The 18,931-nt window shown below is 36.8% G+C and overlaps 1 protein-coding gene across 5 annotated transcripts in view; it reads right to left on the reverse strand.

Moving 5' to 3' along the window:
• The window catches only part of THOC2 (THO complex subunit 2), a 48,861-nt gene that overhangs the window by 13,189 nt on the left and 16,741 nt on the right, over window positions 1-18,931 (reverse strand). For all 5 annotated transcript variants that reach the window (XR_011699066.1, XM_071569640.1, XM_071569638.1 and 2 more), the window contains exons 10-26: window positions 18,367-18,522; window positions 14,902-15,074; window positions 14,578-14,773; window positions 12,238-12,279; window positions 10,860-10,990; window positions 10,672-10,773; window positions 9,359-9,443; window positions 8,413-8,506; window positions 7,853-7,933; window positions 7,479-7,575; window positions 6,503-6,620; window positions 5,831-6,010; window positions 5,155-5,319; window positions 4,207-4,482; window positions 3,646-3,787; window positions 1,168-1,325; window positions 444-572 (exon numbers count right to left, since the gene is read on the reverse strand). Coding sequence is in view for 4 of the 5 variants with exons in the window: in XM_071569640.1 (XP_071425741.1) it covers window positions 444-572; window positions 1,168-1,325; window positions 3,646-3,787; window positions 4,207-4,482; window positions 5,155-5,319; window positions 5,831-6,010; window positions 6,503-6,620; window positions 7,479-7,575; window positions 7,853-7,933; window positions 8,413-8,506; window positions 9,359-9,443; window positions 10,672-10,773; window positions 10,860-10,990; window positions 12,238-12,279; window positions 14,578-14,773; window positions 14,902-15,074; window positions 18,367-18,522 (2,325 nt within the window). In the remaining variant the exon portion in view is untranslated. The remainder of the gene's footprint in view (window positions 1-443; window positions 573-1,167; window positions 1,326-3,645; window positions 3,788-4,206; window positions 4,483-5,154; window positions 5,320-5,830; window positions 6,011-6,502; window positions 6,621-7,478; window positions 7,576-7,852; window positions 7,934-8,412; window positions 8,507-9,358; window positions 9,444-10,671; window positions 10,774-10,859; window positions 10,991-12,237; window positions 12,280-14,577; window positions 14,774-14,901; window positions 15,075-18,366; window positions 18,523-18,931) is intronic.

Genomic DNA, 18,931 nt, shown 5'->3' on the forward strand with positions numbered 1-18,931 from the left:
AGAAAAAAATCATTTTTGAGGAGAGAAAACTGGTAATTCTAAATTCCAAAGACACAATCACACAAGACTTACACACATACTTTTTTTATAAAAGCTTATTGATGTTGAAATTTTAATTGCGGGTGAGAGAAAATTTTATTCATAATTTAACCAGGGTTTTTTGCAAGGAGAATTAGAGCATTTCCATATGCTCTCTAAATTATCTTCAAGACAAGCTGTGAGAAAAATCAGATATGGAAGAGATTTTTTTAGCCAATATATTTTTTAACCCTATACAAGATTCCTTCTATCAAAACTACATGAATCACAGAAAGTCAATTCTACAATTATGCCATCAGAAAAATTTGATCACCCTTTTTAAATATAACTTTCACTACATCCATTTTTATTAGACTGAATTACACAAGTGGCCATTACATATTCTGGTGAGCAAGCTCACATACCTTTTCATATATGACTCTGTCACTGTGCCACCTTGTCACGGTCTCCAGCATACAGCACAAGAACCTGCCGTACCTGCTGGCTTCATTTTCAGTGCAACTTGCAACTGTATATATAATATCAGAGAAAACCTGGGAATAGGGCAAGAAAAAGTTACTATGAGTCTACTGAACAACAAAAAGGAACAAAACTCAAGAAGAATTACAAATTTTTATCATCTAGACCACCATTAAACTGGTTTGTAAACACAACAGAGATCACTTACAAAATATTCTGTTTTCAAGCCTTTGTTACCCAACTGCTGGTCCTTCACACTTAGTCAGAATCCAAGCACTGAGTGCAGCTAATGCTGACATATAGTTTTCAATAGTTCAAGTGTTTCCACTGACATAACTGTTTTGTTTTCCTCTAAGAGGAGGCCATGGAAATGCAGAGTGCCTAAAAGGTTGCAAAACCTGAAAGCAGCTCCTGTGACTCTTAATGACTTTGCTCTGGAACTCCAGACCCATTAGGGTAAAACACAAACAACACTTCTTGAAAATAAACCCCTGAAGCTTTAAGAAAACTTGGCTTGTAAGATCTGAAGCACAAAAGTGAATTTCTGATTGTCACAAGTTCTAGAATTAAACTTCAGTAATTATTTACCTCATTTGGGAGGCAGAGGAGACATTAGTTTTGCATGTTCATGTGCTACTTATGTACAAACCCAGAGCTGTAGCTACTTACTCGGTCATAGCAGAGAAGTGTGGAGAAGTTGGGTGTTTTCTGCTGATGCACCAGTTCAACAAAGTGAGCACAGTAAACTGCATCAATTGCCGAAAAAATGCATCGAGGAAATATACACAACTGCAAAAATTTGGTGATAGTCTCATTTTTGGTAGATTCTTCAAAAACAAAGAAGTTGAGAGGGGAAAAAGAAAGGAACAATAAAGTAAGTTAATGAGCTAACACTCAACTAGTCTTTTCCCAAGAAGTTCAGTTCTCACACACCCACGCCGGTGTTTGTGTATTTGGCTGCTTGTATTCCAGACATACCTTTGGTACTGACCAGAAAAAGTCAAGGTAAGTGTAATTGTTTGAGGATGGAGGGAGGATAGCAGGGTGGATGGAGCAAATGTTTATTTCATATTGGGAAAATCTTCTATTACACAATGTGGGGAAAAAACAGGTTCTAGAAAAGCTTCGGTGAACTTCTCCACCTGCTCAAAGTGTACACATTAACAAAAGGAACACCACCTGCTACCTCCCTACACTTGCTTTCACCTTTCTAGATGAGGCTGACTTTCAGCTCAGCTTTCTTAGAAACTGAAGAACATGCTGTCTATACACAATCCATTAACAATTGTTACTCCAATCAATGAATTAGAGAAATTTTAAGAGGACCAGTCTTCAGTAAACCACCACCCCGATACACACACACTTTGTGAAAGTTTCACTCTAGCACTGACTAAAAGACTGCACTGTATGCTGGAGTTACCTGTTTCCATTTGGCCAACCACTGGCTGGCAAACTCAACAGCCAAATACATTCCCAAACTGGTCCTCAAATGGCAAAGAGGAGCATAAAAAGAAGCTGGGAAGGATGTACAGCATAAAAGGAAGGTTGGAAGAAAAACATACGTATGAAAGCACAGAACTGAAGACTGCGAGTGGACACCTTCAAAGGAAGAACAGTCATGATTCTCATGAGGGCAACTGGTGGTTTTGCACAGGTCACAAGTCATTAATAACCAGGATTTCCTTTCTTTGATTTTGGGATGCTCATGGAATAAAGCTTGTTCAAGAAAGGACTGTCAGCTTTTACTTGACTAAAAACTTTATGTTACATTTGTTTAATTTTAACATCTACTCCTCAAAGGTTATAACAAACCTTTGGAACTTTAAAAAGCTAAAAAAATATACCAAGAGACTCACAGTATAGGACAATCAAATGGGTGTTACTTCAAAAGTCAACAAATAAAGCAAGTAAGCAGCCTGTCAGAATAGTAGTCTCCAATTGCTAAAAGGTATCGGCCTACTTATTCTGCCAAAAATTAACCTATTCTTAACGAATTCCTCAATGTAGTACAATTATAGATTATGTCTTTCAATGAGGAAACTGCTGAAATAGTAAGTTTGCCACTGGATACAATATTGGGAAAGTTCTTGCAGCTGAAGTGTGAGCACTCAAGAGCCAACAATAAGCTATTCCCAGTGTCCCACAAAGGCTTGTATTATTAAGAGTATGTGTTTACATATATAGATCATATCTACACAATTTTCTACACGCTTTTGGGTGCTTCCTTAAGTAGACAAATTTACCAAGCAAGCTCTAGACTTTACTCAGGTAGTAACTTTTCAACCAGTAATCTCACAAAGCTCATTCACTGTCCATGCCAGTACATTAAATACTTCTAGGGAATAACTTCTCTTGATTTAATTGTCAATGTTTCTTCATTAAATCAGCTGGGTGATCTTACAGGAGTCGGACAATACAACTCTTTTCCATGGATTACGCTAGGCTTCTCGGGACAGACGAACTACTACTTCCAGTTACAAACTCAAAGTGCATCCACAGAAGAAAACTGACCAGAGAAAAACATTTCAGATTAACCATATCAAGTAAGTTCACAATCAACATGAAACATTACAGAGGCTTTGTAAGAGCAAAATCTTGGTTCTGCCTCTTGCACATCTGCCACATGAAACACATGCATGTGGGTTCACCACATGGTGCTCTTATGCTGCCACAATACTTATCTTGTCATTGGAACAAGGTTTGTGCTGCTGCCCAAACACTGGCATATTGCTCCTAATCACAGGATTTAAAATAAGTTCACTCAAACCACTCATTGAGACTTCACACACTTATTTTGTGTAAAGTAGCCATTATCCTTACTTAGCAGCATTCTAACTTTGGTTAGCAAGTACAAGCCAGCTTGCAATTACAACTTTCCACTGAATTGGTCTGTCTCTTACTTATTTTCTAAATTAGGGCAATATTTAAAAGGTCTTGGCATTATAAGAAATAAAGGAAACATTTCTCTGAAAATCTCAGCATTTGCAATGACACATTACATTCTAACTAAAAATCTACCTGGGTAACAGACCTCAATGCATAAAGAGATCAAATTTCCAAATCGACATTAAGGCTATTACAGTGAGCTAATTCTGGGGACAGTAATGACTACAAAATACCCACAGCATTTTCCCTGGACACACTTACTTGCCAGAAGCCAGTTATCTTTCTCTAGTTTCAGTCTCTGTAGAACTCTCTGCACGTGCTCCAACTGCTTCTTCTCCTCTTCAAGGAGTTTGTCCTGCAGAGCTGTGCAACGTTCTTTTTCTTTTTTCTTTTTATTTGGAGGCTATAAAATGTCAACATAGCTCATTTACTACTACACTAACATTTGCTATAGACAGAGCAATAAATTCCTGGTAACACCAAAGCATACTTGACAAACTTTCCATTTCACTCAATAGTATTCTGCTCTGATTTTATGAACACTGGCTGACTAAAGATAAAAGTGAACAGATAAATCACAGACACAGGTGTCAAGAATTCCTTTCTGAAATAAATTTTCTAGGAATTTTCACGTGGTGGAGTCACCGGTACTTTTAATGTGGGAATTATAAAGAAATACAAATTATGTTAATGTGACAAATCAGAATGGATGCACCAAGTGACAGAACCTCCCAGATCTAAACAACCTTATATAATAATATAAAAGGAAAGTCTTTCAAGGTTAGAAAATTTAAACTGGACCACAAAATTATATCAACATACCATTTCCTGATTGTCATCTATGGCTTTCATCTGGACTTTCAGTTTATTGACTTCTCTGTCATAGCTGCTGTGTGGGACAGCAAGGTCATACATTGTCAGAGACCAGAATGTGGCATAAAACTGAGGGCTGATGTCATCCCAGACTTTGGGGAGGTGCAGAGAAATCACAGCTTCATGAACAGGAGCCATCACCAGCTCACACGATGTAATGTATTTGTGAACTTTGTGCTGCTGTTTATTTCCCTTCTCAGCTTTTTTTAGTTCATCATACTTTGACTGTTGATTAGAATATATGAAAAATAAAACTGTAATCTATATACACAAAAAAAATTTAAATGTAACAATATAAGTTAATTCTCCTAGAAAACCTTTCTATATACCATTTACACATGTGAAATGTCACTTATGTCCATAAAACACTGAAGAACAGCACAGAACTTTTAGCATTCATCCATATTGGAAAGATTTATCTCTCTTCACTGATGCTGCTACCTGTTGTTATAGTAACAAATTATACTACAGCAAGTAAAAATTGCTCTCTATATTTAACATTTTAAATGCAGGAACAAATTTATTTCTGACACTTTCCAAGTTCCCCCACCATTTGGCAGTTGCAACACTTTCCTCCACAGCAAAACTCCACCTAAAACACCTGCAGAAGAACTGACACCTTTGGGGAAATCAGGAGAAAGAACTCCTACTGACGACCCAAGACATGAGAAAAGGTGACTTCATTAGCTACAACGTCTGTCAGTTGTGTGAAAATTGCCACATGGGCTGTGTTTTCTAAGACTGAGGACAACCTGTTACAGCTTCTTTTTCTAACTCTACTCATAAAACTTTGCAAGTTTTATTTAGCAAACAAACTTTAGCATGGCCCTAACACATGTACTGGTAACACCTCACAGAGCAGCACCAAGAGCAGACAAATGCAGGAGTTGTACTCACTGAAATATGATGTGCATACATGGGTCTTGAGAGGAAAAATGCAGCATCGTGAGGGGTGTGAAACTCGTTACAGAGAACATCAATAGAAGGCACTCGCTTAATGTAATCCTCTGTGCTTAGATTGGATGCTAAAAACCCACCAAATTGTACCAGGGTGTCATGGCACTACAAGGGAAAGATACAAAAATTTAGCAAACAGTATTATTTTGTTCAAAAATTAAGTCAAGGAGAGCTTGAAAGCTTGCCTTTTTTTTTTCCCAAACACCACATAGTAGAGCATTCTGTTCTACCAGAATGGAATGCAACCAATTCCTACTGACTAAGGCAGCAAAAGAATTCTTAAAAAAAAAAAAGAAAGTTCCACTACCAAGGTAAAAATCAGAAAAACATGATGGACAAAATAAGAAAAGAATTTAAGTTTTTTATGACAAAGGATGCTTTGATCTTTTACTCAAAAGTCACTTGTCAATGTAACATATATTTAATACATCCATGTATTTTAGTAATATAACCACTGCAATTAATTTTAAAATTCTTATATATTCACATTTGTACTATATTCTTACATATAAAGTCACAGATATTTTTATTTATCTGCTGAATTCTCATACGTTGTGCTGATATACTAGAAGCTAACAGAAAGAAGGGGTTCTCATAAACAGGTGGTTTTACTTGCCTGATCATACAGTTTTCCCACCAGCTTCAGATGTTTTTCCCCTCCCTCTTGAAAGATCACACCATTTCTCTGTTGAGCCATAAGCAGGCACAGTGGGAGGGCAAGATCATGGTCCAACAACGCATCTTTCAATCTCTGAGATGATTTTTTTGTATTCCTGATTTGGCCAAAGTATCCACCCTGCACAGCACAGAAAATGTTACCTCAGTTTGAAAATAGTGCATCACAAATGGAAGCCACCTCTGAGTCCAGGAATACTGATGAGTTAGCATCAGTTTCCTGTCCATCAGTAAAACTCCCTGGATCTTGCACTGCAATGTATGTATAGAAGAATCAGAAACTAACTAGTCTTGCTTGCTGTTACTTAGTTTTCGTTACTCCCCTCACCAGGAGCTGCTGCCCTTAGAGCAGGGCTGTTCCAGCAGGACAGAACCACATCCAAGCTCGGTGGTGCCACAGATCACAGGTCTCATTAAGAGAGATGCTGTGATGCACAATTAAGGTTCCCATGCACTGCCTTGGCTGCCTGTCCCAAGTCCTGTAAGCTCACTGGAGGGGGAAACCCTTTGATGAGAGTACACCTTTCTCAGCTGTGCAGCCAGAATTCATGTCAGAGTGTTTAGAACCACCATTGGTGACCAATAGCTACTATGATATTTAACACAAACACACCTCAGCTTTCAGTTGTTCTCCACCAGTCATGGCTTCCAACTGCTCCATTGTCATTTCCTCAGTGATTTCTATCCCTGCCATTTTCTGTACGACCTCTTTTAAAATAAGCAAATCGAAGCTGCACAGAAAACAGAAGTGGAGTAAAAACAAGACAATTTGTTTAAGAAATGGAAGCTACAACATTCAATACACATTACAAAGCAATAGTACAATGCATGTTAAAACAAGTAACGTTTTCATTCTTTTCTGAAGCAGAAACTAGCAGGTTGAGCACAAGGATTTCTTTATTGCAAGTAAAAAGTTAGTAGCTAAAAGCAATGCAGGCAATTCAGCAGTTGAAGTTCAGAACAACTTCACTGTTTTTGAAGATGTCAGTGAATGAAGTGCTATTAACTTTTAAGTATTGTCAGATTAATCATAAAGTTTATAGCTCCTTTTTGTTGTTTGCAATGTTTCAAATTGTATTTACACAGTCATCTCCTGAACATGGAATATTTTATATTTTGTTAAAAGTTTCTACAATAGCCTTAGAAATATACTGGAATAGTTACTCTGCTATTAGAGCCATCCCGGCAGAGAAGACATTACGAGAAAAGAAAAACTAAAACTGTAACAGTCACACTCCTTTAGAGCATGGACACTTATTTTTAAATTATGTACAATAACTTCTATGATAAAATTACAGGCTGGCAGGTTTTTTCTCCATCTGGTCAGCTGTTAAAAAAACTGTTAAAATAAGTTACAGATGAAAAATCAGTACTTCAAAAATGTCACAGCTATACAATTAGAGGAAAATAATGTACTAAAGAGGATATTATTCTTTCTGCTATTTAAATTTCTTAACCTACCCAGTTACTATAAATGGAGTTTTACCACTCTTAGAGCAACTACTACATCAAGTGCCCATCTATCAGCAAACACCCAAATGATACATTACAGAAAGTGAGTTTATAAAGATCAGCTGTGCAAGACTTGCCTTTTCCCAGCTTTCAGTTGGTTGGCCACATACTGCAACAGGCCAGCAAGTTCAATGGGGTATTTTCGGAAAACTGCCCCACAAAAGCTGGCGAGACCTAAAGCAGAGAGGAACAGCTGTCACTGAGCCCACCAGACACTGATCAGTAAAGAAACATTAACAAAGTGCACAGGGGTTGCCAGCAATAAATGCATTTTCGCATTACAAAAGAAACACTATTTTCCTATTGATTAAACTTGCCAGCTCTCCATTTTGTTTAAAAAATTCACCAGTAGGTCAAGTGAAATATTGACCATAACGATGAATGGTATAGTAGATCATAGGGAGGGTGGTCTTTCAAATATAAATATAATAAATAAAGCAAGAATACTAACTCTGCAGCCAGCTCGAGATTGTAGTGTCATCATGCTTCATTCTCTCCTTTTCAGGGTTTGCCAGTGCTTCAATGATACAATCTTTAGTGGAGTTAAAGAAAACACTTTTCCTCAACTTATAAAAACAAAAGATACAGAGAACTGTTTTTCTGGCTCCATAATTTGTAATATATGAACATCAGATACAAGTATAGCAAACATGATATCAGAGATTCACTGACACAGTTATGGTATAAAAAAATAAACCCATGAAAAATATATAGTAGCTTCAAAGCAGTATTTACCTCACTATTTACAAGATTGTTATGCCTTCAAGAACAGAGTGAAAGAAATAAAAAACCCTTAAAAATAAAGAGTAATTTGCATAGTCTGAAAGAATTAATAGAGAGGGTTCCATAGTCCACTAAGCGTGCAAATGTATTTGCAAACCTCACTAACATTTCCAGCAAAAAGGAACAAAAATAGAAGACAATAGAAGATAGTATTTGCAGACAGCAGATTTAATGTCTACAACTGCAGCTTTGTCAATAACTAAGGTATTGATTTGTATTAAAGGATACATGCCAAGACATCGTAGTTCAGCGAAGTGAGGTATTTCAGCGAATCAACAACTGGAGTTATTAAGTTATCATATTTTTGTATTTGTGATAAAATCTGAAAGTTACAAAAGACATTGAATAGGGACAGTGTTCCTTATCTTTCACATAATAAAGCCATTTAACAATATTTATCTTCAAAACTTACACAAAACATGCTTTGAAATCAATTTTTCCGAAGGCCCTTAACCACTGTTGAAGCAACAGCCAATCTCAGTTTCTGGTACCTTAAAGATACCAGTGAAACATGTCTCTAACACATAAAAACAGTTCTGTGTAACTATTTTTTAATTATCAGCAAATAAAATGTAAGAACATTTTGATTCTAAGATTTCTTAAGAATCCTGAACCTTAATGGCAGGAGTTTCTGTTGCTAGAGTAATAAGTCTACTTAAAGACCCAAACCACACAAACCAAGGTCATGAAAAACTGCAAGTGAACTGTATTAAACCAATTCTAGAATGTTCTCTTTGGTGCATGACATGCACCTCAAGCAGTCTGTAGCACCAAGTAATCTTACATCTACAAAGTTGGGAATGACTTATTTCAGACTTCAAAGCTTTAAGTTTTCTTCAAAATTACCCTGATCTACCTTCACAATACACAAACAACTGTCCAGAGTAATTTAATCTAAATCTGCATTCTGTGCTCAGCACATCCCTACACCTGAGACCCACCCCAGCTACCTCAAACTCAATAAATAGATTGATGTAAATTTTCTGTGCAGAGGGTAACTCAAGAGCTGTTTTCATATTTAACATCTCAGACCTGGGCACTATTAAAAAATGAACATATTTTAAAATGTGCATCAGAAGTAAAAAATAATGAAATTAGACCTAGAGGTTCCTTTCCTGCACTTCAATACATGCTGTTAGGATGAAATAGTATTCAAACACAGGTAACTACATACATAATCAAATAAAATTGTAGGATTGCTGTGGCTGAGCTTCCCAATTTGTCTCCCAGAGGGTTTCACATTTTCTTTAGTTAAACGCCTGTAAAAGAGAACAAATTTTATTGCAATAGACAAGATACAAGAATACTGAAACAACAGGTTAGTTCCAGAGAAGAAACACCTTTATTAGTATCAAAGGTTAAATTCTCACTAGCAGATGTGTTTTCAAGAAATCTAAACATAGAAATATTACTCCTCTGACAGTCAGAAACTGATAATCCCACAAGATGGAGACAGTACAACCAAACCTGCTGTGCCTGTATTACCATGGGCCATATTCCAGTTTCAACTTGGAGCACTTCACTTTCAGAAGGTATCAGTGAAACCTATACCACATACAAAACTACCACGTGATGCTATTAACTTCTGAAAATTTAATTTAGCCACAGATTTTATATTTGTTGCATTCTGTTAAATGAAAAACAATATAAATTTTTTTGTTACACTTCCACAGCATTCCCCACTGAAGATCTAAGCTCAGCATGAAACCTGAAGTTGCTACACCAAAGTGAACTGTACACACAGTGATCTCAACAACTGACAGCCCTGGGCTGCTTCACCTGCACTACTGAAATCCACCCTGCAAGGCAAGGGACAGAAGTTTCATGGTCTGTGCAGCAAGTGAGAACGGAAGCAAAATCATTGTTTCCAGCTTTCACAGCTCCAAGTCCAAAGTCTTTCATCCAGTAATAACTACTGCCTGGTCTATGTAGGAAAGTTCTGTTTATCCACATTATAATACCACATCATCTGCTTTTGGCAACAAGAAATGGAGAACTCAAATCCCTGACAATGTCAGGGACGTTAAATGTGAGGTAAATCTGAAACAGCTGTGAGGCCACTTGAAGCCAAGAAGGAATCATTTTGATCAACTTACTGCCCTACATTCAAACCTACTGAAACCATGACAAGATTTTTGAAACTCTTTGGATGAAAGTCTCCATACACAGAGAAAATATCTTGCACTCCGACATTTCCATAAGCAAAGCAATTTATCAAACAACAGTATTCCCATGGAAAAGGTTTTAAATCATTTAATGGGACATTTTTCACAGGCTAAATACCCTTGTTGGTGACAAATTTCTCTGCATCCTTACTTAAGTGATAGTTTTTAACCACAGTAACCTTAAATAATTCATGAACAAGGACTATCAGTGAAATTACAGACTCGTTAGAAAGGGAATGTATGTCAAGTTTTTTCCCTCAGTTGGTGACATGCAATTCATTGTATCACAGTATATAATTATTTATGGGAATAGATCACTTACTTCATGATATATTTGGCTCTGTCTATGGTTTGAGCTTTAACTTTCACGAGAAGTGGGTGACTGTTGTATGTTTCGTTCTTCCACTGCCCATAAAGGCGGTACCTTGAAACATCACAAAGGAAAACTAATTTCAGTACTGACAGTTCAACAGACCAGTCCAAAAAGTGAAAACAAGTTATTCTACTCACCTGTACTGGTATGGAAAAGTTTTGAACATCCCCCACAACTCCTCAGACATGCAGGCATTACAATCCATCAAAGACAGGGATGGAAGCAAGACTTGATCAGTGATACTCAGCAAACAGCTGAACAGGGTCTCCTGAGAGAAACAAAAAACTCCAGGTAACTCCCAAGGAATTGCCTCAGAAGGATACTCTGCATGTGAATGGCACAATTTAGTAGACTGATAAAAAAACAAGTACACTGCAAGATTTGAGCTTCCAAAACAAAAATCTAAAAAGGACCTAAAGTATCTCCCCTCATAAAACATTAGGCAAATAATTTATGGACTGTATATACTGTCAATATTTTAATTGCTTATGTAAGATATTTGAACAAGGTTGTGGAAATCTTCAGCAAGTTGCACTCATTTTCAAATCAAATATATCATTAAAAATGGATATTGTGTGGATTTGCATGAAGTGCAGCAGGAGAAAATAGATTTTGGCAACTGCTTTCATCAATATAATAAGGTATTCCTTGCCTCTACTTCCATTTCCAACATTTTAGATTAAAACTTGAAGGTACTATACATGTTGCCCCAAGACACAGTTTCTGTGTATTCAGTATCCTAATCTTACCCTTTCTTACACATTTCTCTTTCCCATTCAGCTATTTAACTGTCAGTAATTAAAAAAACAAACAAAAAAAACAACCAACCAATACAAAAAACCCTGAAAAGACCAATTTTCTCTGCAACTATTCAGGAAATCAGAAAATCATAGTAAGTGAGAAAGAGAAGAAATAAATAATAATGAAAAGTGGATATACTTCATATTGAAAACTCATTTGTTGATATAAAAAAAACTCAACTTGTTTTTTTAAGTTAGATTTCAACAGGACACTTGGGTTTCATTGTGAACAATCTTGATAATTCAATAAATTAGAAAGTTTAGAAGTGAATAAATCAGCCAATTAAAAAGCCCCACAACACTGTAGTAATAAACACCTCCCCTACTTCCAATTTCTCTTTGTGCTTTCTCCAGTAAATTCTTTTAGATACAAAGTGACACCATGAAAAATGTATTTATAGAATAAACAGCTGGACATTCTACAGCTGATTCTGAGCAAATAAGAAGTAAAACTCACTGGACTAAAGAGAACAAGATTAGGTTCTAGGCACGCAGGGAGAAAGAAAAAGAAAAGAAAAAAGGACATTACAAAAAGACCCCCTTGTGACTGGACTGTATTTCCCCTTAAGAAAAAAAAATCAAGACAAGTTTATACATTTAGTAAAGCATAAAACTCCTCAGAGTTTGAGTGTTCTACCAGTGTTGTAGAGTTGTTAAAATAGGTGCTCACAATTACAATCTTGCACAAGAACACCTTCCTCCAAAACAAACTCACCATTTTCTCTTTATCTTCTTGTTTGCTTCCATCAGACTGAAACTGTAATGAAGACACACACGTTAATTGTGGCACAGTTAATAACACACCAGTTCCACTTTCACAACTGCTACTTCAGCAAAAGCACAAACCTGAAGGGCCACACAGCTCTTAAGTGTTTAATTTGCAAGATATGTCAGCATTAAAATATTTTTAAACAGAAATTCAAATGCATTCCTTACATATATAGAGGCTTTATATACCTTTGTCCAAAAAGAGATAATAACTAAAACTAAGAGGAAACTTGATATTGTATATGAAATACTGAATTTTCTTACTGGAGAGAGAAAAAAATGCCCTAAACATTCACCTTCTACCTAAACCACCTCAGGACTTCCAGAGCAATTATCAACAGCCACAGAGTATTTCACCACTTTTCCCTCACGGTAACATCCTCTCAAGCTTTTAGTCTTCATTATTAAATTACTTTTTTGCTCTCCTTGCTCCACTCATCATGAAAAGCATAATAAGCTCTCACACCAGTAAGTGCACAATTATTTTAAAGGTACACTTAAGCATGAAAGCTGCAGTGCAGTGTTAGTAGTCTAACTTTTAAACTACTTGTATGGGTTAACTTCAAATTACCTTCAGTTATAAGTATTTCTACTGTGTGTTAAAAGTAGTTTCACAACTAGAACATGCTGATGGCAACAGTACATTAAAAACAACTTTCCCTATGTTACCTTAACCACTCTGTCACTGACGAATTTCTTCACAGTTCCAACCTAGAGCAAATAGCTAAAATGTTGCTCATTCTTAGCAGAAACACATCGAACTATTCCATAAATAGATTTACAGTAAACCTGCACAAGAGATTCCTACAGCCAAGTGATCTCCATTCCACTATACATACCCACAGAAAGAAGGGCTTCCTCACAAACCTTCAGTACTCGAATTGAAAATTGAAATTGTAACTTCCAAATTAGCTGCACTGCCAGTGCAACACAGCTATCACTCAGATATCTACCTTCTCACAGGCCAGCCAAAAATTAGCAAGAAAGTCAGAGTATTAACCACTGGGAAATCTTACCATTCTGGAGGAGAATGCTCAGAAATTATACATACACAGAGATAGGGAATTAGCAAAATGCTTGAAGTTATCATGATTTTATTACAAAGACTACATGGAAATCAAAGCTAGTGTAGGTCTATCACCCTATTAGTGCATCTTGGAACCAGATGGGAGTAAACTCTCTTGACAAAATCTGCTAATTTAGACAAAGATCTTCAATCTCAAGAATTATCTGTGTTCTTAGCTCTGCATCATCAGGTACAGCTGGGCATGAAAGCCTCCCCTCACGGAGTGCATAAATTATGAACATTCCAATATTTGTTAGTTGCAGCTGAAATAAAAAATGCTTTTAAGGAAAAAACGTTATAAAACTGGAAATTGCCCCTTCCGTATCATTTAGATCAACCAAGCTCTCCAACTTTCCGGTTGAAGTTCAAATAAAATGCTAGGTAACACAACCTGCAATTTTTATGTTTCAGGAGGTGGACTGCTTGTTGGTATCAATAATACTTCAAAAATTTTTCATTCCAAAGTGTCTCTGAGCTGCTATTTTAAAAACATTCTAAATCCTCTGTTGCTGATTTGAGAATAAAACAAACTGATGGTTAAACAGAAACTGCCAGAAAAGCAGCAAAAGAAATCACTGGCCTCACTCTTGAGTACCAAGCACATTTTAAGGGAGTTCAGGATTTAAATTCAACTGGCAGCCTTTTAAAACAGGTCATACAACCAATCCTTCACTATGCACATGGTAAAGACATGGTCAAAAGACATTAATCTCAAGAGACCATTTTATTTCTGAAGGTGGCAACTTGAGGGGATCTCCACACTGAATTCATCAATAGTGTCCACAGATGTGTCACTGACACAAGATCAAGAGCAGTGGCAGAATGGGGGGAACCCCAGGAATTACAAAGATGCAACATCCCCTACTTCCCAAGTAACTCAACAGCTGGAACAGGAAGGACAATTACTCATATTGAGTGTGTATTAGGTTATCAATACCCATTGTCTGGCACTGTTGTTTGAACAATGTAAAAGCTTCCACACAGTCAGTACCACAACTTTCTTTTTTTTTTAAATATATATGCACAGATAATGTTTTAAAAGATAAAGATCATAATGAGGAATTAGGTATCATTAATAGTTCTGGTTATAAACTGAAAGCCAAAAAAATTCTTTATGTTTCAACATTTGAATATCGACACAATCATTAAGATATGAGCACTTTTTGACATCAGAAGAATGGGTATTTTTCAAGTTTTGCAAAATTGTTGTGTCATACCAACCTCTTTCATAAATGCTTTTCCAAGGCGCACCACTTTAGCAAACAAAATGGGATCATGGGACAGGTGAGGCCCAAGGTAACAAAGCATGCTGAACACTTCCTTCCTCAATTCCTCAAAGCTCTCTGCTTGTTTTGGTGCTCTCTTGTTTGGCAAAGAAGAAATTGGTGACCCTTTAGCTCCTTTAGGGACACCAACTCTGAAAAATAAGATGTGCAGCATTTCACATGAAACAGAAGCAAAAATTTGAGACATTTACCGATAATTACACACACTTTTCTGCTTGTAAAGAGATTGTGTGGCAAAAGAACGGAGGTCCCCCCTCACCTGCGGTACAGGGGCTCAATCGTCACATGGACGAGCTGGCAAAGGGCAACCGCGATCGGCTTGTGCGAAGTGGCGTAAAACGGAGGCATCTGATCCATAATACTTTGTGCATGGTGCCAATCACCAATTTTTAATAAGGCTTCCAATAAGCCAAGCTTTTGGTTATCAGGAGGCTGCAAGATAATAAAGGAAAAGCGTGTTCATAAAGCCTTCGTCATACTATTCCTTAAGCAGCTGCAATCCAGAGCTAGAGAAGAAAAACGCCAGTACTTCAGCTGTGTAATAAAAAAAAATGCACAATAAAATTCTGCTAGACATTTAGACAATAAGCAAACTTCAAAAGAAATAATAAACCAGTCTGTGTATAATCTAAAATCTGGATCAAAGAGAAAGTTAAAAATAAAATTTAAAACAGGAATTTATGAAGTTGCCTGACATATGTCTGATCGCATATTTTTCACACTGCCACAATCTACTGCAGCTTCATTCTTTACATGACATTTTAAGAACAATTCAAGCATTTAAGAATCCTTTATGTTGTGTGTTTTTCTGGATTTAAAAGCACAAATTTCTCTTGCAAAGCAGATTAAAGTTAAAAAAAAAGCTAAACCAAACCCAAATAGTTTACCTGTCTTTTAGTGTGCCTGTACCATGAGTTTTATATTAGCAACTCTTCTAGGAGACTCTGGATTTTAGAGCAAACCTCCAGGAAGTTTTCCAAATATCCCCTTTGCAATATGGGCTTAAGAGGAATTAGGACTTTACAATTAAGATCATGCCTTGAAGCAATTTTTCATATCAATACATTTTGTTGCTATAAATTGTTATTCCCTGGCCCCCAAGGTAAAAACCTATTCATAAATGACTAACACTAAGGAAAACTGGCTGTAAGTAACTACAAATCAAGATGATGCTTACATCCAATCTGAGTCTTAAAAAAAAACAGGTTTTATTACTTTAAAGCTAAAAGCAGTTATACTTAAATGACACAGACACGGCAGACTGACAAAAATAAAGAGGAATTACAAAGCAGACACTTCAGTGGTTCCATAGCTTGCATGAATATTTTAATTTTCTTTCCTTTTAAAACATCTTTATAACACTTAAGTATTTTTCTGACAATTTTGAAAAAGAAAACAATCCTGTACATAGTAACACACAAAGGAAGGTTTCAGAACAAAACAAAATGCTCGGGTCTACTCTATATTCATGTTGAACTCATGAAGCAATGAAATTTTAGCCTTTCTTTGGGGAGAAAAAACATATCTGTACATTGAAACAAGATGTGCCTATAAATGATTAAAAACATACTTGTGCAATTAGAAATGCACAAGTAATGCTACTTTACCATGTAACTACTTCGAGTTCTTCAATGTCAAGAATTGTCTTTTTAAGTCAATATATACCATGATAACAAAGGGGTCTGCTGAGTCCTTACTGAACCATTTAAAAGCTTGCCCTGTGCAGTATGTGCAGGAAGGTTGAAACCTATGTTCAAGAAAATACAATTCTTAAAGTTCATATTATTATGAAAAAATTCATAAAGGAGTTATTTAATTGGTATGAACCTCCAGTTAAAGTCTGACACTAAGCCCCAAATTTCTGATGGGGTTTTTGGGTGATTCCAGCTCTGTTGGTCTCTCTGGGCTGTGTGTGCCACAGCAGGCACTGCTCACACATGCACAGCCTGCCTGACTGGGCCTCTCTTTAGGTAAACAAGCTCTGCTGACACCACCTCTCCAAAAGCTGACACATGCCTGGCACAGAAGGGTCAGCCTGGAACTGCTGTCAAACCCACTCATGCTCCAGGTGCTCTGACCTCTCCCTGTCTCCTTATCACACAGTTTAGTCAAATGCATCCTAAAAGGTGAAAGGAGATAATGCATTTGTCAATGTAAATCATTCATATTAGTCATGAGGCAATAATGAATTTTAACCACACAAAATAAGCATTTTGTGGATTTAAAAGAAAAGTCATGTCAGTAATTGTTAAACACTACTTTTGTTACTCAGGTGTTTATTCCATGGTACTGTATCAAAAATTGTACATTAAAATGACACACTGGATACGAAGTACTCAGATTTAGACTGTCAACAGCTTTCACAAGTAGTTACTCCTCTAACTGCTATGAAGTGCCCAGCTAAGCACATACAAAAATACTTCCAACACAGAACAAGCTTTTCAAGAAACAGCATGCATTGCATAACTGTGTACAGTCACAGAAATTGTTCTGTGTTAAGCACAACTCTTAATTTTCCCATCACACAGGCTCAGACTTTGTTGTCATTTTAATCCTTCAGAAAAATGTTGCAGTTTTTGCTACAGCTTAAAATTCCCTAGTTCTTAATTCTAGAGCTTAGCCATGAAAACTGTCTTAATGCCTCTGACACTATTTGCAATACATACACTCTCCATGTCCCCTCAAGAGTTTATTTTCCCAACAGAACTGGGGACAGGCACACTTAGAGAACTGCAGGCAGCCCCATCTGACTGCAGAGAAGGTGGCCCACAGCAGTGTGGTATATAAGGGAGGGGGGATCAGAAACCTGAAGACCCCAAAAGAGACCAGTTTAAGCAGCAGCTGTGGCTTAAGAGCCAGAGAGAGTGACTGTATCAGCTGCCTGGGGGAAGAAAATTGAATCACATTTTTCAAGCTAGGCAAGAAAAATGGAAGGAGGAAGAAAGGTCAGAGACTAACAGAATCAAGAAGGATACAGAAAATCAAGAACAGAAACTGCCAAGACTGATGGGCCTCTCCCCTCACTCCAGTATGCCACTTACAAAATGCAAATGTCAAGCTTTTTTTTTCTTTTAAGTAAGGTGTTTGAGAAGCACTTAGGCACTCAAATGACAACAGAAGAGCCACTAAGAGATTAAATAATTTTGTTTCTAAAGTAAGGCTTGGACACACTGAAACAAATTTGACCTATGGCAACATAAATATGACATAGCATAAATAAAGAGCATAAATTTACACATACAGAGATACAGGTTTAAAGGAAAGTACTACAAACAGTTACAATTAAAAATGTTCAATTACAGCCTCTTTCTACAATGAAGGATAATTACAACATTCCTAAGTCTGGCAATTCTTTACATCACAATTCTTGATAAATAAGGAATAAACTCTTATTAATGTCCTTAATTTTTTGAAATCAGTTAGGATTACACTATCCTGGGTCCTAGAAACACAAGTGGTTATAGATTGTGAAGTGCATGTATGCTGGGACACATTTAGTGCAGCTGACACAACAAAGAGGGAGGAAAGAAATTGACTTGTCTTTGAATCAAGAATATAAATGTAGAGAAATCCAGACAAACTCCAAACCAGGCATTTCTGCTTATTCCATATACAGGAAGTGTAGAGGACAGACAAAAGCCACCCAAGAAGTACATAACTGTCTTTCAAATAAATACAAAAATGTTTTCATAACAGTTATTTCATTGAGTTTGCTCAGACACACCTTTTCAGTTTTCTCCTCCTCTTTTTCCTTTTCTTTCTCCTTTTCCTCAGTCTTTTCGGATGACAAGACAACCATGGTGAGTTTCCTGACAATCTGTTTCGCTTCCACTATCTCCCGCCTGTGTTCCTCCGTGATGGCATTATCCCCGGGCAGAAGCTGGAAAAACAGAGCAGATCTGAACGTTGATGTGACCTTACTGCTGCTTTGGATCACTCAAGCTCAAAGCAGAAGTTTGTCCTTCCTTGTTCCTAATCAGATTGTCTTTCAGGAAGTCAGTTTCTTCTCCCTGTTACCATCATCCCAACAGGGAATTCCACTATTAACAGACTATTCTGAAATGAAGGACTCCTGAGAAGTAACTGTGTCCTATTTCTTTGCAACCATTAGTTGACTAAGTTCCCCTTCCCCTCCCCAATTCACCATTCAGCTGTGGCTCTACAGCAACAATTATGCAGATTTGATGATAGCATTACCACAATTCAGTGCCTTTAAACCAAGTGAATATTCAAAGCATAAATTTTCACTTACTCATCTGAAGGGAAAAAAATTAAATCACCAAGGAAAG

This window comes from Pithys albifrons, chromosome 14, assembly GCF_047495875.1.
Source record: "Pithys albifrons albifrons isolate INPA30051 chromosome 14, PitAlb_v1, whole genome shotgun sequence".
Classification (NCBI taxonomy): domain Eukaryota; kingdom Metazoa; phylum Chordata; class Aves; order Passeriformes; family Thamnophilidae; genus Pithys; species Pithys albifrons.